The sequence below is a fragment of the Colias croceus genome, chromosome 15, assembly GCF_905220415.1.
Source record: "Colias croceus chromosome 15, ilColCroc2.1".
Lineage (NCBI taxonomy): Eukaryota > Metazoa > Arthropoda > Insecta > Lepidoptera > Pieridae > Colias > Colias croceus.
In genome coordinates this window covers 3,593,954-3,619,815 of record NC_059551.1, presented here as the reverse complement: position 1 = coordinate 3,619,815, position 25,862 = coordinate 3,593,954, and the positions used below count along the sequence as shown (strand labels likewise).

At 31.5% G+C, this 25,862-nt stretch overlaps 2 protein-coding genes across 2 annotated transcripts in view; both read right to left on the bottom strand.

Annotated features, from left to right (window-relative positions):
• Positions 1 to 1,192: 1,192 nt before the first annotated feature.
• On the bottom strand, positions 1,193 to 2,146 carry LOC123697953. The gene is made up of 2 exons (XM_045644531.1): positions 2,057 to 2,146; positions 1,193 to 1,660 (listed from the first exon to the last, which is right to left on the bottom strand). The coding sequence occupies exon 2, from the start codon at positions 1,653 to 1,655 to the stop codon at positions 1,344 to 1,346; it is 312 nt and encodes a 103-aa protein (XP_045500487.1). The 5' UTR covers positions 1,656 to 1,660; positions 2,057 to 2,146; the 3' UTR covers positions 1,193 to 1,343.
• Positions 2,147 to 17,944: 15,798 nt separating this feature from the next.
• The window catches only part of LOC123697952 (neuropeptide CCHamide-2 receptor-like), a 56,935-nt gene continuing 49,017 nt past the window's right edge, over positions 17,945 to 25,862 (bottom strand). Inside the window, exons 6-8 of the mRNA XM_045644530.1 lie at positions 24,834 to 24,954; positions 20,351 to 20,533; positions 17,945 to 18,123 (exon numbers count right to left, since the gene is read on the bottom strand). Of these exons, the coding sequence (XP_045500486.1) occupies positions 17,961 to 18,123; positions 20,351 to 20,533; positions 24,834 to 24,954 (467 nt within the window). The 3' untranslated portion in view covers positions 17,945 to 17,960. The remainder of the gene's footprint in view (positions 18,124 to 20,350; positions 20,534 to 24,833; positions 24,955 to 25,862) is intronic.

Here is a 25,862-nt window from a genome sequence, read left to right as displayed (position 1 = left end):
TTTACGAGGTTAAATTTCATTTTTTTATTTTGCAACTCCATCTATGGACTGACCGACTGCCCGATTGCACCCAGTGACCCAATAATATGTTAAACTTACTTCATTAGCGCACTATTCCTCTCTATTTGTAATAAACTGTATTTATTTCCTTCCTAGAAATTAGAATATTTACTAGATCTTCTACCTAGCAGCTTACTTACACACTAGCCTGAATCCATTATCCAGGATATCCTTTTGCAATTTCAACTAAGGTCTAAAGGGAATTTGATTTCTAAAACTCTAGTTATGTATCGAAGTTATCTATCGGTATAAAACTTTAATTTTTACTTAAAAAAATAGTGATTCATATTGTTTTGTTTATTTCATACTTATTTGTGATATATTAAAAAACATTATATAAGAATCAGTAAATTATTTATTTATTTATGTAAGTACTCCGGGAAATTGTTTGGAAATGTATGAAAATTGCATTATTATTTTTATGTTTAATATTAAAAACTGATTTAAAAATAATATACAGATTTAGAAAGACTTCTCGCAAGTAGCTAATCCTTTTATGTTTTCTACAAAAATAATTACAGAAGCCTGTAAAATACAAAAGAACGGCATCGTTATAAAATTTTAAATTAAATTCCTAATTGAATAGCTGGAATTCAGTGTTAATCAAGATAAATTGCAAGCACTAAGTGTAACCTGTGAACGTTTTCTTTGTATAAAATTGTTTATTTAAACATGCTGAACGTAATTACCATAATGGTTAAGTGTAGTAAAATTTTGTTTGAAAATTTTTATAAAATCTCTTTGCTACTCTTAAAAAATTCAATAATTGCGTTTAATAATTTTCTCTTTAATTGTTAACCTACTATTGTAAATAGTTCCTATTTTCAACTCTAACTACATAATGTCAACGAACTAATGTTATTACTTATACTCGTGTCTGATAGAATCAGTATCATCATCACTACATAGTATAAACAAAGTCGCTTTCTCTGTCCCAATGTCTCTTTGTATGCTTAAATATTTAAAACTACGCAACGGATTTTGATGCGGTTTTTTTTTAATAGATAGAGTAATTCAAGAGGAAGGTTTTAGTAATTATTTAGGTTATAATAATTATATAATTTATCATGTTTTGGACAAAGCGGACGAAGCCGCGGACGGTAAGCTAGAAATATAATAAAATGGACGGATATGCATTTAACAATATAACATTTATTTCAAAATACAATTACAACAACTTGCAAACTCAATAATGAAGTACACATTAACAATATGGCACTAGAACTTAACCTAACAATACTGGAACACACTATCACAGCCAACTTCTGAAAATTCTTCTTCAATCAACGACCGCTAACAAACCCGCTTGGCCTTACAGGGTATGTTTGAGGGTTCTTCCTTAGATCGTCGTATTGCTTTGAGTTTAAGAACCAGAAGGGTCTGCGGTCTTCAGGCAGTTGGTTCAGTCTGTTGATTAGATTACCATCTCCTCTAGCTTCTATTGGAGCCCCGGAGTCCTCTCCAAAACGGTTGTTAAGACTGTTTGATTCTACTTCTGGGTATCCGATGGGACGAAGACCAGCGTAGAATGGTCTCTGCGCTCCTGATAAGGCAATGATGAGCGCTAGGGCAATTATGATCTTGTGGGCAGCCATTGTTTCTGTAAAGGATAAAATAATTATTAGTGATGTTGTACATTTTATAATTTTTATAGGGAATTTCTAAAATAAAGATTTTCATTGATGGTATTTTGAAGAGTATTTTTAATTTATGGAGTTATTTATCAAATAATATATAGAAGTAGATATTTTTATTTTTTATATAGGTAGGTAACCTAATATTAAATGTACATTTTACAATTATTAATAAGGAATTTCAAATAAATATTTAGGAAAGTATTTTAAATTTATTTTTATTCATACCTATCATTAAAATAATATTTTATGAAATACTGTAATATATCCAAACTAATATAACATTAATAAAAAAAATTAAATAATTTAACCATCAGAAGCTAAAACTAAAATTATAAACGCAAAATAAATGTATTGTTTACCTTTTATTGGTATTAAATTGCGGTAATAATCCTGTTTCAGGGCACGTGCTGTTTCTGATGTCCAAGCTCGTTATGAATGCAATTGTAAGAGAACTCGTATAAATATCAACGAATACACACCTTATCTATACGTCACGTGCCATAGACCTTCGAATCTCACGACCTGGCACATACTTAGTATTAAACTTAAACCGTTAAGTGGAAATAGATGGAATTTAGTGTATTGGTAATATAATGTAATTAATATGATTTTATCTAAGTGTATTTATGTTAGTTTTTTAAATGAATCTTATTTTAGTGCACAAACACAATATTTATCCTCCCTAATTACAATAAAAATAAATCGAATTATTTTTACAATATAATAAGCTCTATGTCAACTTATTGAAATCAATTTTATTAAATAATAATTATGTATTTGATTACTACGAAATAAGAATCTTATAAATAGAATTTACTTTAAAATATGCCACTACTAAAACCACATATTACATAATTTTCCAATATTACATATTATCTTTCTTCATCGTAAATTACCAAGAAAGCATAACATTAACTCGCATTCTTTCCATAAATATAAAACCATGACCTACATTAATAAATAATTATTCAATATGGGTCTATTCTAAGCGTTATAAAGGCAACGTAAAACCCACTTTCACACGTCACGCGGGTATACTCATCTTTCCGGACCGTGACGTCACAAAATCCACGACATGATACTGTAACAACGTCCATTTTAGCTTGACCTCCCACTGTTTGATGATTCTATGTCCTATTAGTTCATTTTAAATTGGGCGTTTTTACTGAATCATCGCGGAAAGCGCACGCGAGCTTATTGTATTAAAAACCAGCTTTGTATTCGCAGACAAATTAGGCGGGCTTTTTATGTCGCTTTCTGCATGTATCTTTCATTTTTACTGCATAATAAACTTTTGACAAAAGGCTTTGTGTAGGTATTGATTAAAATGAAACCGGCTAAGGTTGTCCCATATTAGCTGTCCCACATGAGAAGGGTCTATAAAAAGTTGTATAATATTTTGTATTTTATTAATAAAATAAAGCTATGAAATATTAAATATAATTATATAATTAAAAGAACGTTGAATGCTTGTTACTAAATCATATCAAAACTACTGAACGTATTTTAAATAAAACTATAGGCAGTATTGTAGCTCATGCAACATAAGATAAAGAAATACCAGCTTTACTGAGCATAAAGGATTTCTGTCCAAAATATGTATACAAGACGAAATAAATAAATGTTTCCTTTAAATAAAAATGCATATTTATACTTTTAAAAGTTCCATCCTGTATAGGTATATAAAATACTTCGTAATATATGTATTGACTTAAAAACCCTAATAAAAATGAGTAATCTTTCTTACGAATAATGGCATACAGTGACCAATTTAAATATTAGGTAGGTATATCAGTATATTGCAGATTGCATGACCGAAATCGTTTTGTTTATCATAAAAAATATATCTATGCTCCTTTTAGCTATAAAAAATATATGTATTGATTTAATAATAATTAATTGTAGAAAAATTTATTTAATACCTCTTGGGGAAAGATAAGTATTATATAATTCATATAATAATAATTATAGTATCCGATGAAACTACATCTGAAGATATTGATATAGCCGGAAATGATGTGATCAGGGAACCGGAAGACAGTTGAAGGAACTTCTAACTAACAGTTAAGGATTTAACAATATTTTATTTTGCTCATTAGTTGATTTTATTGTATTTTACAAGCGTCCGTAGATCAAAACATATCACAGGATTTCCCGCGAATATAGGTATACCTTTGAAATATCAAATTAATATATTTTACATTAACTATAATTATAATGAATCGTATAAAAATCCTAATAATTACAAACAAACCTTTTGACCTCTTGGTAATTGGTAATAATTCATAATCAATCAAAAACGTTTTATAAAATATCAACAACGGAAAAATACTAAATTACAGTATTTTCATAGAGAATATCATAATTTTCACTTACAAAATAAGTATCAAACAAAACATTCTAATTGGTAATTTATCTTTCATCAATAACTTTGACATTTAAAGGAATAATAAATCAATTATCCTGGAAAATAACAATTCATTATTTATGGAAATCAAACACTTACAAAAATACTTCTTAAAATTATTTCACAGCTATCCTGGCTATATATGTATAATACTAGCTTACCGCCCGCGGCTTCGCCCGCTTTGTCTAAAACCTAATTAATAACCTTTCTCTTGAATCACTCTATATATTAAAAAAAACCGCATCAAAATCCGTTGCGAAGTTTTAAAGATTAAGGCATACAAAGGGACATAGGGACAGAGAAAGCGACTTTGTTTTATACTATGTAGTGATTATGCTAGTACTAAAAGGACATATATACTGAAACATTCTGCTATTCCCCTTTGTATAATTAAAATCAGAAAAATGATACAAAAATATTTCTCCAGTTCAGAGTTATTTAAAAGAGTATTTAATTAGAAAAATGATTCAGTTTGTGACGTTATTGTTTTATAATTCGCACGATATAAAACCTCGGATCACGATTCTTTATAAGATTCCTATCTGACCTTTAATTGTTTAGTATTAAAGGAAATATTGATCGTATTTAAACCACAGTCTCAGGTGCCTATTGTAATCTTCCATATTGTTATTCATAATATATATAAATCTCGTGTCACAATGTTTGTCCTCAATGGACTCCTAAACCATTTAACCGATTATAATAAAATTCGCACACCATGTGCAGTTCGATCCAACTTGAGAGATAGGATAGTTTTTATGAAAAAAAAAAAACGTAAACATGTAGGTACCACGGGCGAAGCCGGGGCGAACCGCTAGTCTTAATATATATAAATCTCGTGTGACAATGTTTGTCCTCAATGGACTCCTAAACCATTTAACCGATTATAATAAAATTCGCACACCATGTGCAGTTCGATCCAACTTGAGAGATAGGATAGTTTTTATGAAAAAAAAAACGTAAACATGTAGGTACCACGGGCGAAGCCGGGGCGAACCGCTAGTATTCTATATAACATGCTTCAATTGAAATACCAACAGAACTTTATAACACCTATATACTAAATACTAGTATAGTATATCCTATACAAAGTGGAACATGTTCTACACGCATTACTAGCGTTCTAAATCTTAGAAAGGAAAAATACAGTATAGTCGATTATTTATACCACATATTATATTTTTACAGTCTTGCTTCTAATGGCGTTACACAATTTTGAAAAAAGTTCGCTTGATTTAATGTTCTGATAAGTGAAATAATGGTTCCGATTTATTAAATAGATCTCAATTCTTTTTTCTCTTAGGAAGGTATAATGTTGAATTTAAGCTGTACTATAGATAAAAACGGGTATTAAAATTCATTTGTGGAACTGAATTGTTATTAACTTTTCTATTAAGCATTATAGAAAGAAGAGCAAATTTTATAATAAGGCCATTCTCCACCAGGGTTAATATTTGTCTAGTTATGTAAAGGCAGTTATTGATTATGCATTTAAAAATTGATACGACATCTTTAACATACACTGTTCAAGAGACAATTAAAACAATCATAAACTTAGTGCTTATAAAAACTGAGTATATTTTATAACTAGCTTCCGCCCGCGACTCCGTCCGCGCGGATGTCGGTCTTCGCGTGGATGGTTTATATTTTCTCCATTTTGAGTAACTCTGAAAATGATATCTTATAAATATCTATTGGACCCAAATACGGCTAGGCCTATAATAATACGCAACGTGTGTTCGCGGTTCTACAGAACAACGTCTATGGATAAAACTGAAAAATTAAGATTATTTTTTTTTTCTACGTATTTTTCCAGGATAAAAAGTATCCTATTTTACGCCCAGGATAATAAGGTATAATTATACCAAGTTTCATCGAAATCGAACCGGTAGTTTTCACGTGATGTCTTCACATACAGACAGACAGACAGACAGACAGACAGACAGACAGACAAAAAATTTTTTAATCACATATTTGGGTTTGGTATCGATCCAGTAACACCCCCTGCTATTTATTTTTTTCATATTTTCAATGTACAGAATTGACCCTTCTACAGTTATTATATGTATAGCCTCGTAACGCCCAGATACCTATTAAAAGGCATGCAGCTCGATAGTGGTACCGGCCCAAGCTGTTATCCAACTTTATGACATAAACGCCCACGGTACCTTTTTAAAGGTATCTGACAGTATCTGATTTTAAAACGCCGTAACATTTTAAACTACGCGCCAAATCTAATTACTGTTTTTTATCCGGCTACTGGAAAGTATGTTTTTGTGCCAATAGAAAAATAAAAATATATGTAATTTCCGGCGAAAAGTCTGGCCATCTTGACTGACTAGAGGACGTGGTAAGTTCAATCCATGATTATTGATGTAATCTTAGGTTTTTAACTGAGAGTATCTTACTCTGCTTGTTGACAAATAAGTAAATATTATAATTACATTTAGATTTACGCGAAAATAAAGAATATGCGTGTAAAATAACCTCGTAAAATCTGGATACCTTTTAGAAGGTATAAGAGTATTAACATATTATTGGATTTTAAAAGGTATAAGGGAATAAACCACTAATCAATTTGATTTGCCTTTGCAACTTATGATTTAGACCGTTTTCTCCTTCATAATATAAAGTAAATTATTTAGTCTGTTACAGAATCTTTTAGTACCTATCCTTTTCAGGTAACCCAATGAGAGATGAGCAAATAGATGAAGCTTAAAATCAGTCAGATATAGAAAAGTATGAACTATTTGGAGATGAGGATTACAACATAAACCAAAACCAAGAAAGCTCTTCCAGTTCTGAAGAATCTGAAAATAATAGTTTTTTTTTTATTAAAAACCAACTCTTATTTGCAAAATTAAGTATTTAAAAGTTCTATAGGAATATTATATCAATTTACCTACTATCATTCTGATTTTAAAAGGTATATGGGTTGCTATTATATAGTGTTTTTGGATCCAATTTAGAAACTTGTTAATTTTTGCTTCTGTCATCTGTTGGAAGTGGATTTCTTCTGATAGAAATCCTAAAACACGTGATAAACTAGCCTTTAAAAATAATAAGTACAGAAAATAATGATCATATTGTTCAAAAATTGATATTTTTTTCTCAGATTGTAAGTGTGAGATATGTTTTTGGTCATTAAAATTTTGGAAGACATGTATTAATCCAAATATTTATGTTCATTGTTTTTTGTAATATAAAATAAACCGTATATTGTCTACTGCTAATCAATAATTTCAAAAATACGAATTTTGCGAAATCGCGTTTTGTAATACATTAAAGCCCATATGCTTAAATAAAGAATAACGAATTTGGGGTTATTTAGTGTCTCAAAACCTTCCACTGACATACATTTACACGCAGAAAAAATCCCACGCTCATACGGAAATAATAAGGCACTTTTTTTAGATTTCATCACCTCTGGGTCCGCACCATGTGAACCTTTTAAAAGGTACTTGGGCTGCAAGCCAATGTTTGGTAAAAATAGCCTGGGCGTTACGAGGATAGATAGGACAATATAATTATATTATACCTAAAATACTTAGATTTCAGTTTAACAAAACAATTTTATTTAGGTTTAATTAATTTAATCTAAACAAAACAGTTTGATAGTATGGGAAATTCGTCATAATAACAATGCATGTTGTAGACTACGTAAATTCTTGTGATAAATATTACGGGAATCCAGACAGTTTCCGTGTTATCATTGTGATGTCAAAAGTTATTTATACAAATGCGGGCAATAACCCAAACGTTATAATATTATGAGTACCGTTAAACAAAGTAATATTTGTCTCATGATTAATGTCAATCGCTCTAGACTTTTTAAGTAGTTGTCATTTTTATTACGAACAGACATTTTTAGTGGATCCAAAGCTTTGTTTCGTAATAAGGATCTCTTCTACGATCATTTGTTTTCGTACCTATATATATTTTTGGTGTTCTTTTTTTATAACATCTACAAATTATTTTGTAGTAGAGTCATTATCACACAGTGAATTTACTCATAAAAGATCTATATTTAGAATTATTTGAAGTGGATACGTTATAAATACATTTTCATAACAAATTCCACGCCATTTAGCAGTAATTTAATCATGTTGAACAAAAAGACGAGAGGAAGTTGTTCCGTTGTTTTCGACAATCTAAACGTTAGATGTAAATATTTGATTCATTCATTTGTATGAGTTTTCGAGTTGTTTCTAACTTTTTCTAAATACATTTTAAGTACATTTTCCTTTTGATGTATCAAATGTCAATAAAATCACTGAGGAATGAAATGTAAAAATAACGACATAGGCTTGGTAACCTTATAAATATTGTTAAATAGGATATATATGACTTTTTAAGAATAAACGAGTCATGTTTACTAATGCGTAATTAATTTCCTGTAAACTATTGAGTATCGCAATTTTATCACGCCTGTGAGACATCCGATTTCCGCACAAAGATAACAAAATTCAGTACAAACTGTCTAAATGTCTCATTATTCAATAATCACATAAACGTTATTAATAATTATTAATTATCAACCGACTTAAAAACAGGAAGAGGCTCTCAACTCGACTGTATTTTTCTTTTTTGGGGCTTGTTTGGGAACCAATTTTGATGATTATTTTTTAATTTGAAATCCTTCGAATTGGTCAAGTTCTCATCCTCTGCAACAGTTGTTTTTTGTTAAAAAATAATAATTTTTAAATTTGTAATATAATTACATTACTATTTATACAATTCAACTGTACAATCTCCTTGTTACATTCGCAAGATGCTGAACTATGAAGCGGATATTGCTTGCGGTTTTGCCGAGAGTAATTTAGACCACAGAACCAACTATATGCTAACACGAATAAGAAATACATATATTTCAAATAAATTATGATGCGGTGGTGCGTATACATTATATTTATAATATATACCATCTTCAATGTGCAACAATACCTAATCGTGCAGTAAAAGAAGTTTATTTTCAGTTTTCATAAATCATAAATGTATTTTACAATATTATCAAATAATTATAAACTCGCATTATTATTAAACAGATTGTTGATCGGTGACAATACAATAATTTAATGAGTATAAATATTATAAGTCGTATTTCTTTCGTTTGTTCTGACAGTGAAGAATTCTTACTGTAAGAGTTCTAAAAGATTCCAGAAAGTATTATGATAGAGTTATACAATTGTGCAATAAAATCCCTCTTCTTTAAAATGCAAAGCTGAGAATAGGATTAGACTCTTTCTATCGTGTGTTACATTATCAATTATTGGGATAAATGAAGTCCCGCTTTCGTTAGTAGATACATTATTCATACTGTTTCACTTATCGATTTTCCTTACTCAAACGTAATCTCTTCACTAATACTTTACTCTACCAAAGATTGAACCTAGTCTTTTGGCTATAATGCCAAAAGCTACCCTCTGTACAAGATAATTTTTATGAATACTATGTTGTGCCATTAAAAAATAATATCTGAGAAAGATGTTCATGAAAAAGGTGTAAAGGTCCTAATAGTTACAGAGGTGTGCCAATTTAGAAAATAGTCACGTTTTATTCTTAAATGCTGAGAATATTAAATACCTTTGTTAGCCACTTTGAACAGAAATAACCTCTTTAAATGGTCAAATCTTATTTCAGATTAGTAGGATATTTTAAATAGAGTTGAGATTATAATATTAACAGGTAAAAAAGACTATGGTTTGAAATTTTATTTGATTGTCTTTTGTTTATTGTAATTAGTGTCTCAATGTGCTTATCGCAAAATATTATCCACCAAAGTTAGAAATGAAATAAATTTATTTGACCATTTATGTTTTACAATTCATGTACCTACGACAATTTATTTTGAGTAACGGCAGCGAAAAGGAGCGCGAAGTGAGTTTCTTACCATCAAATAATTCATGTACTTTCAATGAAGACAGGATTAATACCTTGCACTGATTCATATTCATAAATCAATATAATGATTACAGTTTCTGTAAGTTGTAAAGGATAATTTACGATCATTACGATTTTATGTGTATAAAGCGATGAATATGCTTTTATGTATTTTAAGCTTATATCCTATTTTATCCTTATGACGTAGGTTCAATATAGTGTTTGTTAATTTTCAACACGAAATAACATGTTTGATTCAAATTTACAGTATTTGTGCTGATTTTCAGTACCTAAGTAGCTTTAAATTGTAACTGGCATGATTATTATTAATCTTGACTTATAATATAATTGCGAATGTGTGTTTGTTTGTTTTCTTTCACGTCGCAACGTAACGATATTTGGCAAGTTAGTTCTGTGGTTTCGGTATGATTTTTTTGGCTGGAAATGGATACGAGGTGAGAGAGTGACATAGTTTAGTTTTTACCGCGGTAAAACATGTATTCCCACGGGAATTGCCTTTGACTGCACCAGCGAAACTGCGGGCTGAAAATATTAATATAGACACTCAAATTAAGAACAATTTTTGTAACTTGACATTAGAATTCAAATTGCCAAACCAACTAAAAATAATAATTATAAGTTTTAACTGTCATTAAACTAATTATTGAGAAAAAATGAACTCTGTTAAGGATAATAGAATAACAGTATTTCTTATAAGGTGAAATAACCATGAACTAGATAATATTCAAGAACTTAATATGATGAGTCGACAGGCGTTCTTTGTAAAAATGCAGGCGCGGTATTTTTTTATTGCTAGCTATTTTTTCTTAAGTGATAATAATCATTCCTCACTATATCTACAAGTATGTAGACAAAGGAAAGAAGGAATGAAAAAAAAGGAATACAAATGTTATTTCCTTCATAATTAAAAACAATTCGAGGCCAGTGAGTGCTCTTTGATCTTTTTTCCTTACCTGTAATAGTTGATCAAGGAGACAACAAGCAACAAGGAACAAGGAGCATCTTAGTTCTTCTGATATTTCAGTAAAGATAATATTATATGTAATGAGTGTGGTTTGTAGTTTGGCTTTATAAGTAACTAGCTGTGCCCCGCGGTTTTACCCGCAGTGCTCCACTCCTGTTGGTCTTAGCGTGATGATATACATAGCCATAGAATTTTCAAATCGGACCAGTAGTTCCTGAGATTAGCTCGTTCAAATAAACAAACTCTTCAGCTTTAAAATATTAGTATAGATTAATTTATTAATCGAATAATAATCTGATCGGACAGATTCTTCAAAACCTAGACCTAAACCTAAACTAACAAAGAAATGTATTTTTTATTTCATAAGTCTCCTTTTTTACTTATGTAATAGCAGTACACATGAAACTTAGATAATATCAATACTTGTTTCATTTATTTAAGTGACATAATTTATTGTGAAAGAGATATAAAAAAACAAGAAGACACTAACTTAAACTTGTGTCCTTTTATATTACAATGTTTGGAGTTCTTGAATTTTAAATAATTACAGTCGTTAAGTTGACTCTGCGAGGACCTGGGGATGGCATAGAATAAATGGCGTTCTTCATGTTCATAAATGCAGCAGTTAGCTATTATATTGAAGCTTGTAGACCCGCCTTACATATTTTAAATTCACATTACGGTGCAATTAGAACAAACGAGCGAATGCTCGTTCTAACCCAACCATGTATAATTATTTTAGTGTAAACAGGCCTAGAGAAACTGAAAACGAGTATTTGTTTACACTAAAATATCACGAAAAAATTATGCTCTTGCTCTAGCTCTAGCTCTATGTTCGTTTCGTCTAGATGCGCCATTAGAGTTTTGAAGTATTTGTGTTAGAGAAAGAAGGGAAGATATCCAAGGGAAGATAAGGCCTAAGGGAATAGCAATACTACCCATTTATAATTAGCTAGTCATATATATATATTATATTTATAATTAACTAGTAATTTTTATTCTTTAATTGTAATTAATCTGTAACTGTAATATTATGTTTACGTATTTAATAATACTTGTATGAACTCATAAGGGAAGGCACTGTTTTCTGAGACACAGGTAATAACCTAGTTCAGAAGGCAGAGCAAAATTGTGAACTGAATATGTAAAATATTATTTTATTTTATTTTATTTTACTTAAGACAACAGTTAAACTGACTGACAACATAATATTAATATGTACTTATTTAGCACAAAAGCCCAATCATATCCGGGAAAATTCGAGTGAAGCGGCGTCCAAGCTAGTTCAATACCGTTTTATCTTATTACATTCCAGTATCTCAATATTCTTATAAAAATAGTAGAACAACATGACTCGGTAATGACATGCGTGATAGTTTACGAGGAGAATATAAAATGAGTGTTATCATAAATCGCAAAGAATGCGCTCTCCGGTTACAAAATATGTAATAATAGTAGGAAAAATAGTTCCGATAATGTGCTTTTCTTGCCAGATTTTCTGCACAATATACATTACTGCTTCTTTGCATGAATATCGTATACCACAGTATGATTCAATATACGCGGTAATTATACGGAAAATCGGCATCGTTCTTTCGTATTATAAGGATTTTTTTATTTAATTTTCCCTTTCGTTCATTTTCTCGCTTATTTAAGAGCGTTTCGTAGAAATTCGTAGTCTGTTTAAAATTCAGGGATCCTCTACCCTGCCTTAGGTTTCAAACTATCATGTAATAATTATTGATTATGAGTTTGAAATTTCATTTGAACAATTTAAAATATGATTCGGTATTACATATTATTATGTGATATTAAAATTTGAAATACTGATCTAGGTTTTTAATAATTTATTTTCTTTAGAATCGCATAAAAACGACCAAATTATATAAAAAAAACACAAGGCAAAAGTTCATTGTACGCTTACTGGTAACAATAAGGAAAGAATTTATCATTTCTGTATATGAATTGATGACTAACATACGTATTGGTATTGTATCCTACTTAGAGTAATTTCATAATATGAGTGTTTCCTGTATATCAAGTTACCAATGACGTCATCCCATTCAATTTTGACAAAATAAGATAGTTGATAATTTAGGATTTTGGGGTTTGTTTTTGGGGTCAAAACTCATTAAAATATCAAAAAAAACATAATTTAAAATCAGAAATTATGAAGATTAATATGGTATATACGTATATTGAAAAATTACCGAAAGTGAAATAAGGTGAGACAATTTACGACTACAGAATCTATAATTAATAATTGCGATAAATTCATTATATTATAAACTCAAACTCAAACTCAAACATTCATTTATTCAATTAGACTACTATGTATTTAGTAGCACTTTCGAATCGTCATTACATAGGTAAGTATTTTTAACATTTACCACCGATTCGGAAAGCAGTATCTATGGAGAAGAATCGGCAAGAAACTCCATAAATATATCTCATCATTGTGTGTTTTTGAATGAAAAGCCCCGACTGAAGTACCAGATAATTATTATTTGTTATTATTATCTATAGATTATTTATTATGCAATCTACTTTTTACGATATAGAGCATTTTCTAAAGAACAACTAAGAAGTTTCTTGCCGGTTCTTCTCCATAGATACTGCTTTCTGAATCGGTGGTAATTGGTCAAAAATATGTTATGACTTATGAGTTATGATGATTCAAAAGTGCTTCTAGAAGAAGTTTCATTGAATAAATAAATGTTTGAGTTTGAGCTTCCTATATATATTTAAAAAAACTTTAACCATGGTCATAGCAAATATATTTAGTTCCAAAAATACTAATGTTAATTAAACATTATAGTTATTATGGGGAAAACCCATGGTCTAATTAAATATTTATATCGTTGCATTGGGTAAATATATTATTAATGACTAATAATTTATTTAATTCCGTTTATCCAAACCGAGATGATACAATACTTCCTTATTAGGTACATGAAGTAAATAAAATACATTATAATGTTCACATTTATTTATTTTCGAATTTATGGACTGACACATGCAATACAAATATAATGAGATAAAACATTAAGATTGCGGTGGTATTTTACAAAAAAATGCAGCTATATACACAGTTTTAATATATATTTACAAATTATTCTTAACTTATTAAATAATAATTATATTAGTCTTATATAATTAATTTTACAGAGCTTATCAACATTTATTAATAGGTAACTTATATAAATATTTACGTTGATTTTATTAAAATTTACTTCGTATTTGAAGCAGTTTTTCGGTACATTTTGCGACAAAATAATACAAAACCAAATTTAACTAATAATTACTATAGATAGATTAATCCTTAATCTTTAAATGGTAGCAATTTTTTAGTCGAAAATTTTGGTTTATAATATTATAAAAAATATTTTCCGTTGCCCTTTCACACAAAATTGACAATATCGTGCTGAATAAAGGAACATTTTTCTTGTATTTAATAAAATAAATTTATTGATTTAAAAATATTTTAAGTAAGCAGACATGTCCAACTCAAAAAGGTAGCAAAGAAAACTATCAAAATGTTACAAATAGGCTGAGAAAAAAATTAAAATCAAACCTTATTTTTTCACATATTTAGTTATAACGCGTGATACTTATTGGATTGAAATAAGGGTTATTTTACTGGCTCATCTTGATTTATTGCACAAAAATTTGTAATGAAATATTTTAGTCTGCGCTCGGCCACCGTTGTGAGTGGACACTGTGACGCTTGTAAGCAGCTCCTCGTTCACGAAAAGATCACTGTACGAATACAAAATATTTGACCTAATAAACTTGATCCTTCACGCATTCATTTTATTTATAGATTTTATACTTATGGGATTATAAATTTCATATTTAGTTTCTGACTTGATGGAGTGACCTGAAGGTGTACTTCAAAGACTGCTACTGGAACTAATAAACGATTAGAGCTAGGTGTGCCGAGTTTGGGCTCATTTTGTTAGTTATGTTGAGACCTTACCTCCAGACTTGATGGAGTGACCTGCAGGTGTACTTCGAAGACGGCTACTGGAACTAATAGACGGGTAGAGTTAGGTATGCCGAGTTTGGGCTCGTTTTGTTAGTTACGTTGAGACCATACCTCCGGACTTGATGGAGTGACCTGAAGGTGTACTTCGAAGACTGCTACTGGAACTAATAAACGATTAGAGCTAGGTGTGTCGAGTTTGGGCTCATTTTGTTAGTTATGTTGAGACCTTACCTCCGGATTTGATGGAGTGTCCTGAAAGTGTACTTCGAAGACTGCTACTGGAACTAATAGACGAGTAGAGCTGGGTGTGCCGAGTTTGGGCTCGTTTTGTTAGTTATGTTGAGACCTTACCACCGGACTTAATGGAGTGACCTGCAGGTGTACTTCGAAGACTGCTACTGGAACTAATAGACGAGTAGAGCTAGGTGTGCCGAGTTTGGGCTCGTTTTGTTAGTTATGTTGAGACCTTACCACCGGACTTGATGGAGTGACCTGCAGGTGTACTTCGAAGACTGCTACTGGAACTAATAGACGGTTAGAGCTAGGTGTGTCGAGTTTGGGCTCATTTTGTTAGTTATATTGAGACCTTACCTCCGGACTTGATGGAGTGTCCTGAAGGTGTACTTCGAAGACTGCTACTGGAACTAATAGACGAGTAGAGCTAGGTGTGCCGAGTTTGGGCTCGTTTTGTTAGTTATGTTGAGACCTTACCACCGGACTTGATGGTGTGACCTGCAGGTGTACTTCGAAGACTGCTACTGGAACTAATAGACGGTTAGAGCTAGGTGTGCCGAGTTTGGGCTCATTTTGTTAGTTATGTTGAGACCTTACCTCCAGACTTGATGGAGTGACCTGCAGGTGTACTTCGAAGACGGCTACTGGAACTAATAGACGAGTAGAGCTAGGTATGCCGAGTTTGGGCTCGTTTTGTTAGTTACGTTGAGACCATACCTCTGGACTTGACGGAGTGACCTGAAGGTGTACTTCGAAGACTGCTACTGGAACTAATAGACGATTAGAGCTAGGTGTGCCAAGTTTGGGCTCATTTTGTTAGTTATGTTGAGACCTTACCTCCGGACTTGATGGAGTGACCTGCAGGTGAACTTCGAAGACTGCTACTGGAACTAATAAACGATTAGAGCTAGGTGTATCGAGTTTGGGCTCATTTTGTTAGTTATGTTGAGACCTTACCTCCGGACTTGATGGAGTGTCCTGAAGGTGTACTTCGAAGACTGCTACTGGAACTAATAGACGAGTAGAGCTAGGTGTGCTGAGTTTGGGCTCGTTTTGTTAGTTATGTTGAGACCTTACCACCGGACTTGATGGAGTGACCTGCAGGTGTACTTCGAAGACGGCTACTTGAACTTATAGACGATTAGAGCTACGTGTACCAAGTTTGGGCTCATTTTGTTAGTTATGATGAGACCTTACCTCCGGACTTGATAACTAACAAAACGAGCCCAAACTCAGCACACCTAGCTCTACTCGTCTATTAGTTCCAGTAGCAGTCTTCGAAGTATACCTGCAGGTCACTCCATCAAGTCCGGAGGTAAGGTCTCGGCATAACTAACAAAACGAGCCCAAACTCGGCACACCAAGCTCTAATAGTCTATTAGTTCCAGTAGCAGTCTTCGAAATACACCTTCAGGTCACTCCATCAAGTCTGGAGGTAAGGTCTCGACATAACTAACAAAACGAGCCCAAACTCGGCACACCTAGCTCTACTCGTCTGTTAGTTCCAGTTGAAGTCTTCGAAGTACACCTGCAGGTCACTTTATCAAGTCCCGAGGTAAGGTCTCAATATAACTAACAAAATGAGCCCAAACTCGGCACACCTAGCTCAAATCGTCTAGTAGTTCCAGTAGCAGTCTTCGAAGTACACCTTCAGGTCACTCCATCTAGTCCGGAGGTAAGGTCTCAACATAATTAACAAAACGAGCCCAAACTCGGCACACCTAGCTCTACTCGTCTATTAGTTCCAGTAGCAGTCTTCGAAGTACACCTGCAGGTCACTCCATCAAGTCCGGCGGTAAGATCTCAACATAACTAACAAAACGAGCCTAAATTCGGCACACCTAGTTCTACTCGTATAATAGTTCCAGAAGCAGTCTTCGAAGTACACTTTGGCAAGTACTTGTTTACCAGTCAATCACTGTCCAATGAAATTAGGTAAATGGTATCATCTACTTTTGTGGCCATTCAACGTTACAAATAAATCAAAGTAAAGTTAAAAAAAAAAAACATGGCAATAAAAATAAGTTCAAATATCAAGTCGTGTCAGTTTAGTCATAATTTCGTCGTTTCTCGCATTTCGCTGTGTGTGTGAGTCGTGCACGTGTAGTAGTAAGACTCAAAACCTAAAATTATTGATGCGCGTCAATTTGTATATGCGTCCTTAAATAAATACTTATAAAAATATGATATGAAATATAATCGTAACTAAACAACTTATTACTTACCTACTCATTGCATATAATGTTATTGAAACCTTAAAAATAAAATTTCTTAACATTTAAACAGCGAATAATTATATTTTACAAGTCACATATACTTACATACAATTTATCCCAGTTTAAACCTATTCACAATAGTTCTTATCTCATCTCTATACGACAACTTACTAATTTTTGGAAACATAATAATTATCTTACTAATAAAGACGGCAAATTATACCAACATAGCGAATATTATTATCGTAAACACAGTCAGAACAATAATATAATTTACATTATAATTAGCATTACAATATATTAATCATCACATCCGACTAGACGATAATCACAATAGACTATTTACATCTTTGGTTCGTTCTTAATCTATATATTTAAATTATTTATTTATTCTTCATTGTATACACAGTAAGAAATATATATGAAAAAAATAAAAATAAAATATATACAATTGTAGGCTATGAGCCATTTTTCCAAGCAACCGTGGGGAAATCATAAAAATTAAAAATACTGTAATAACTTCTAATAATATATATGTCTTTTCTTTAAACTTTTATCTTGTAATACATTTCTCATCGACATCAGTGAGGAAAACGTTGGAATCTCTGACGGTCATGATGGTGACACCGTCCCCACTGTTCCTGGATATTATGATATTGTTTTTCTTTTTGCTTCCGTAATCGTAGTTTGAAATTACGACGCTCTCTGTGGGATTCCTGTAATAAAATCGGATTTTATGAAAACATTCTTCTCAATGAGCAGTGGTGGCTCAGTGGTGAGATCTCGGACTTCGAATCGATAAGTCCGGGGTTCGAGACCAGACGAGCGCGCAGGAAATAAATTGATTTTTCAATTTATCTGCGCATGTTGTAACATCACCACTGCTCGAACGGTGAAGGAAAACATCGTGAGGAAACCGACATGTCGAAGAATTAAAAAGTTCGACGACATGTGTCATCCGCCAACACGCACTTGGCCAGCGTGGTGGATTATGGCCTGTACCCTCATAGGAGGCCCGTGTCCCAGCAGTGGGAACGTATAAAATGGGCTGATGATGATGATGATGATGATGATGATTCTTCTCAATTGGATTTACCTCTACACAATGGGCAACGTTGGCCCAACAAATAATCGTCGATGTTTGCCGCAATTATGGCGATTATGAAAAAGCATCTACAATAACGGCTGATCACAGACATTTAGGCCATCTACACTATCGTGATTGCCTCTGCTCGTCCAACGCTTCTACAACACATTATGTATTTCAAAACACAAACAAGAAAATAAGAAATAATTGAAATCATATTATTTATTATTTAAATCTTCATCTATTGCTCTATTGAAATTATGCATGAAGCAAGGTATTGACTAATCAGATTCAATAGTTTTAATTACTTTCCCATAATAATTACTTGTTCGTCGACAGAATTATTTTTAATATATCATATAAATATTAAAGATTTCAAGGGATTATATCAACGCAATTTATTCATTATATTATTTTCCCGACGTTTCGCACACTTTGCAACGAGCGTGGTAACGGGGAGACTTTCTTTGACAATCTTAAATTTCTAACGGTAAAATTTTATTAGTAAGACCACGGTCTTACTAATCAAATGTTACCCATTCGCTTTGCAATGGATTAGTTATTGCAATAACCTGTCTTGTTTTGATTGATATTTCATGTGAGCAAGAGCAGGACACAGCTATGGTAGAAAATGGTAGAAATTGTTTAACTTTTTATTAGCAAGGCCGTAAATGTATAATACTCGCGTAAAATCAAACACTAGAAAATACTAAGATTACGACTGTTTAACTTGCATCTATGAAGGCAACCCGTATTATAGTAATAATTTATTAGATAGAGCACAAAGGCAGAATTGAGCCCACTTAGTAACTTCCAGCTTTAATCCTGGAAACTTTAATATTTATCTCCCGAAGTTTATTTGATATCGCAATCTTACTCTAGCAGGATTTGTGTAAAAGTAAAGTTGACATGCGATTTATTATACTTTGTCTTTATTTGGCGGTTGCTTAAACATTATTTTAATATTAGTCAGTAAACATTATGATAAGTCAATAATTCTATTTAAAATTTTATTGATTTCAGAACTTCTTGATCATATTTTCAGAACTCTATTGCAAAAGGAAATAATTGCAGCTTCATAAAATCCAGAAGTATAATAAAATATAATATTTGATTTATTAAAACCTATCTAGTGAAGAAAATAAACAACAAAAGTATTAAACCTTGCATTTCCTTGCATTTAATAAGACAATCTTCTAAAGATCGCACTTAGGTATTAAGACATAGCATAAATTAGTAATATTCGTGCTAAGCCAACAATAGTTGTGAATAAGCAAGGATTTTACCTCATTTTTACGGACGTGTTAACTCAACGGATTGCGGGAACATGATTTTGCATGCATTTACATACTTTACTTACTTTATAAAAGTTTCGCATGTTTCAAGTTTGTTATTTTTCTTTAGAATTATTACAAGGTATGTATTAGCCTCTATTACAAACTGTGCCTACATTAAATTATGATCGAGTTATTCACTATGGGGTCTAGCATTCTTTTTAATTCTTAAATGCAGGACACAAAAAATACAGAAAATCAAGAGTGAAAATAGTATATACTGTAATAAACTAGTGGATTTTGTTGCCACCTATAAATTCTTCTCGATCGTTTACGTATTAAAAAATATGACCACTCTATTTTCATATACCTACATAATGCAAAATTTTAGTACCAAGCGATTTTAGTCCGAAATAAATCAAGAGAATGTGGGGCAGCCACATTTAGTAGCTACTAAACATTAAATAACCCTTTACTATATCTCATATGCTACATTCCTACTACATTACTAATTCTCCACTCTGAGTCTATACTCAGTATACATTACTACATACTACTCTTTTACATTGCCCTCTATCTTACCTATTACACCGCAACCGCTGCGTACTCCTAAAGGACGTTTCACACACCGCAGTCCTCGACAACCGGGAACTACAAGTGGGGTGTAATGCTGTGCGTTGGCAGCAGAGGTACCGATTAAAGTGCTGTCTGAAGACGCCACTAACGCAGTACAATGCGACTGGATTCACGCAGGAGTTGAGGAAGCTGGAAGAAATCCTATGTTTTTGGAACGGTTGGTGTAAAAAATGAAAATGATTTATTCACCTTCATTATTTTAGAATTAGAAGGTGCAAATCGGATAGTTTCAAAAAGTGACTGTTTATAAATGTTTATATGAATAGGAAGGTTTGAAATTGTATTTTAAAATCGCTGGGCATACTTACTAGGCAGCTGGCCCATAGGCCACGAAGGCAAGTTAAATGGTTGTTAGTCAGATTTGAGTATAACTAACATATTATTATATCAGTATACACTATATGCATGGAAATTAATGTTTATGTAAGTAAGGGAAATACCAGCAATATGGAGAATGCTTACAGAGCCGTTTTCAAATGTGTATAATATATGGTAAAACATACAATTTTCAAGGGCGTCAGCAGCTGTGGAAATTGTAGGCTTTTACACGTACCCTCTGGGTATATGTAGATAACTGAAACCTGTATTACATAATTTTGCAGACAACGTAAAAAATATTGTTTTTATTTTTTTCTCAAAATAGTATCGTTGATGAGGAAATTGATAAATATTTAGGTCAATTAATTATTAGTGTTCGAACCAATGATATTATATATAGAAACAAGAGGTAGATACCTTAAGATACGTTACCAACGCACCAAAACGTAAACCGTGAATTGGTCCTAATTGGGACCAGTGGAATCAGTCAGATTGTGACTTGTGACAGCGAACGTACATGCTGATATAAACGTTAAAATTATCAATAATGCCTTCTTGTGTGTTCAGAAAGTGCACAAATTACGATAATAAAATATAGAAAGATAGAGGGATATCATATCACAGGTAAATGTATTAAAATATTATAATTTTAGAGCAAAAATAACAATTTGCAATTATTAATGAATGACACTTGCTTGACACTTGTATTGAAATAATGAAAGGGATAAAACACTGTTTCAATCACTAGTGTGACAAAGCTAGCGCACACTGTGTTCAAAGATTATCATGTAGATACGATTATTGAAAATAGAACGGTTATTTTATTAATTTCGATTTGGGTAAATACTTGATTATTTTTATATTTAAATCCACACAGTGCATGTAATTAACAAATATATCTATTTATTAAGTATATACAATGAAATCGTGATGGCAAAAATGTTTGTTTGCAAAAATGATGTTGAATATACGTATATATTAAAGAAAAGATTATCGCTACTGACGAAATATGCTATTTGCTTTTCTGTAATTAGCTATTGAACATAAATTTTATTTGTGTTTTAGATAAAAAAGGCTTATACTTCATCCTTTCTTTTATTTCATACTTTTTTTCATCTAGGCACCACTATTATTATATCCTACAAGTTGGAGTGATGACCTTGTACGGGTTCCGGGAACTGCCTTAAAACGAATAGCGTAAGATCGGTCCGTATGGAGTTATATAAGGAGGACTATGCTCAGCAGTGGGTGTTTATCGGGTGAAATGATGATGACCGAAAACGAACACCACAGCTAGTAATAAATGCTTAATACAGTTATATCTCCAAAAAAGTATTTTTCATTTTAATAAAACTTCATAATAATAATTAAATAGTAAATGAAATTGTCACATTTGTTTACGTGTGCAGGAAACGAAACATCTATAACATTGAACCTTCTGTGTCGTTAGTCTATGCCAATTGCCATGGCAACTATTTGTTTATTTATATTTAATTGGTGAATTCTTATGACTTTTGCTTACACCTGCGCGGAAGTGACAAACTATCTTTGTCTTTTTTGTTTATATCATTTTAATAAAGCCATCTCTCTTATACAGTCTGTCAATGTAATAAATTAAGTAAAATGAAACTTGTATTTGTGTGTGCCTGACACTGCATATGAAGCATTTTTTTTGGATATATTGTGAGTAAGATTGTGAGTATATAACGTATCTATACATAAAATATCATTGGTTCGAACTTATCTTGTCGTTTTTATAACATGCGTTATTAGTTCTAATTTTATCTATATTCGTAATAGGGTTTAACCACAGTTGTGGTAATGTCCTAGATATTTTTTAGAATAACATGACCTATAAGAATAATTGATGAGCCTCTTTAAAATAATAACGCATCCTACTAATATTATATAAATGCGAAAGTTTGTGAGGATGTGTGTGTGTGTTTGTTACTCTTTCACGCAAATACTACTGAACCGATTACAATGAAATTAAGCACACATATATAGGGTAACTTCGATTAACACATAGGATAGGTTTTATCCCGGCGGAAAGCTAGTTACTGTCTACATTTCAATAATACACAAATATCTTAGTTGAATCTTCGCAAATTTTCAATGCAATGTCTTTGAAGGTTTGATCTTTGTTAGTCAATATCCTACTTAACCCATCTTACCTAGAACGAGGCTTCTTAGTGATGAAAATGAAAAAGTGTTGGAATCTAAATTTAATTTAACTCCAGTAAGAATAACGGAATAACTTCGATACCAAGAATTGATTTCGTCGTCGAAAGATTGTAAAGTCTATATACAATAAGATTAAATTTTTCTGGCTCGTTAGATTCTATTCGGACATTTTACGTGAACTGTGATTTATATATTTTTCTTTTCATGTCACCGGGTAATGAAAAGATGTGTATTTTGTCTAACTTGCGACGCCATTATTTAAAAATACCTTCACAGTTATATTATCAAATCAATCGATAATTATTCATGTAAAAGAATATAAAACGTGAAATTAACATCAATGGTATCGTATGAAATTATTTTTCTGTTACTTATAAAAAATACTTAAACACATTTTAAAACAAAATACATAAAAAAATATCGCCTATCTATCTCAAAGTTATTTAAAATTACTTTAATTTTTCAGACTATAAAATTGATAACTATTTTTGCAATAGATATTGAACTAAAACTAAAAGGTTTTATTGAACATTCCGGTTAAGTAATAGCAGCAGGTTGTTCAAACAGGCGCTATTCAATTTACTTTTATCTCCCATTTAACCAAACCCCGATCGGATTCCGCATATTGGTTCAATCTAACCACACACAAATAATTGACTGAGCCATAACGTTGCAATAATTTTTCCTCACTAACTTTGCTAAACTTTGCTTAAAGTTTTTTTTTTGCCAATTAAAAATATTGCAGACATTAATTATTACCAAAGATAAAAAAATATACCGACCGAATTGAGATTCCTCTTTTTTGGAGTCGGTTAAAAATCAAAGTTAACATACGATAAAACAAAAGAATAAAATGAAATAAAAATTTGTTCAGTTTACCTACATTAAAAAGAATCGCAAACTCTAATAATATTGATAACCGGTATTTATATGTTCTATTTAGTTTTAAAAGCATATTAGACAGATTTTCGCACTTATAATATTAAAGTAATTAGCATTGTGAATTAGAATGGACTAAATTCAGCTGAACTACTTGAAATACAAGTGCGTCATTGTCATTTGCGTAAGCATTAGGAATAAACATAATGTTAAATAAAATAGGACTGCGTTTATCGTTAATATGTTCATGGGTTTATTTTGGGTAAAGCTTCGAAATAAATTTTAATTATAATTTTATTCTCCGTCAAATATGACGAACAAAGTGTTAAGGATAACAGGAGGAGTTTAACCGTGAAAATTATTTCAACTTTCCGTGGTGAGACCTCTGAGATCTCCTTTAATTTTATGGGGAAAACTTTCTGTTAAATTTGTTTTGTTTGGGCTTTATCATTTCCGCATACAGATTCACCCGTGAATGTAATTAAATACTTTCGCAATCAGTCTTATGGCCGCTGTACACGGGTAGAGTAAACGGTACAGTAGAGCGGTAGAGTACCAACTATCCTATATTATACTAATGTAGACACTATTGTTAGAGTACTAAAATTTCTACTAAAACTGAGTACTGAAAACTGGTAGAGTAGTATGCTATTTCATTATACCGTTTACTTTACCCGTGTACAGCAGCCATTAATGCTTTAGTTTAAAGAATGTTAGATTTAGTATAATTTGTTAATAAAAAATAAAAAAATAGTGTTTTACGCAGCAGAAAATATATCGACAGATTTTTTTCCATATTTTAATCATTCTGGTTATTTAACAAAGCTATTACTAATATCAAAATTCATACAAATACACATTGTTATAGTTAGGATATTATAAACATTCTCCACATTAAATCAAGGGGCTCTACAAAATAAGCTCTCATAATGAGCGTTCCAACTTTTCCAAAAGAGCATCAAACTTTTGAGTCGAGTTAAAATGTAAATTACTTAGGAAATATCCTTCATCATACTAATATAAACTTTCTCAGTTTTTCGAACGTTACCTTAAACAGAATCCCATTATTCTGAGAGCGTGGATCCAATCGTTGTAGTCAGTTTGAGCGGTTGGTGAGAGATAGAACCACATCTCCAGAGCATGGTAGGGTAGGAAGCATATGAAAAATACTGAAACAAGAAAAAATAATTAATTATTCTTAAAATATACTACGTATGGTATGGTACTGTAAGACATTCTAGTATCGAATTTACAAGTAACATTTAGTAAGTGTCGATACACAGCATTGTTAAAATATTGTTATTATTGCTATTTTTAATCTATTCAAAACACGTAATGAAATAAAATCAAGTTAAATTAAAAATTCAATTTGTTCAATTTAATATGTCAAACAGCGAATAATAAGGAGCATTCAAAAAAATTCTTGGATTCGTGGGCGTTTCCGGAGCTTTCGGATTTAATTTTCTTAAATAATGATAACATTTAATTTGGTTTTCAACTCAAATTGTTATCTATTATTGTAGTTTTAATGAAAAATGCTTGAATCGAAAATTATTAGTATTTTCAATTTTCAGTTTATCAAATTTAATGTAATATTATGATTGGTTTAACTTTGGCGGTATAATAATAACTTAATGGATATAATATATGTGAATCTACATGACTACATCTCTCTTTTCATTACAAACGCTTTGTTGTACTGGAATAATCACACAACTGATAGTCTTTCCATCTATAGTATCCTGATAAAAAGCCTTTATTCAATACAGTAATCTTTTTCTGGGCCAAATTTATTTCAGATCTGATCTACTATTTTTAATTTTAGACGTAAAACGTAAGAGCACCAAACATTTTATATAGCCATCCCACTTTCAAAAACTTTCACATTTTTCATAATAAGGTGACAAATGCGAATCCAGGAAAATTACAAGGTCTGCTAAAAGGTAACTGTAAATTATAAAAGTTCAATATGTTTTACCCATATACAGTCAAGCTGCTAATTTCTTTCAATTCACTTTGAGTGCAGTGTTACTTATGTTTAAACAACATTGAGTGATTATGTTTACTTAGCGGCGAT

Excerpts from the sequence above, each read along its gene's own strand:
- LOC123697953 (XM_045644531.1), bottom strand. The coding sequence starts at position 1,655 with ATGGCTGCCCACAAGATCATAATTGCCCTAGCGCTCATCATTGCCTTA.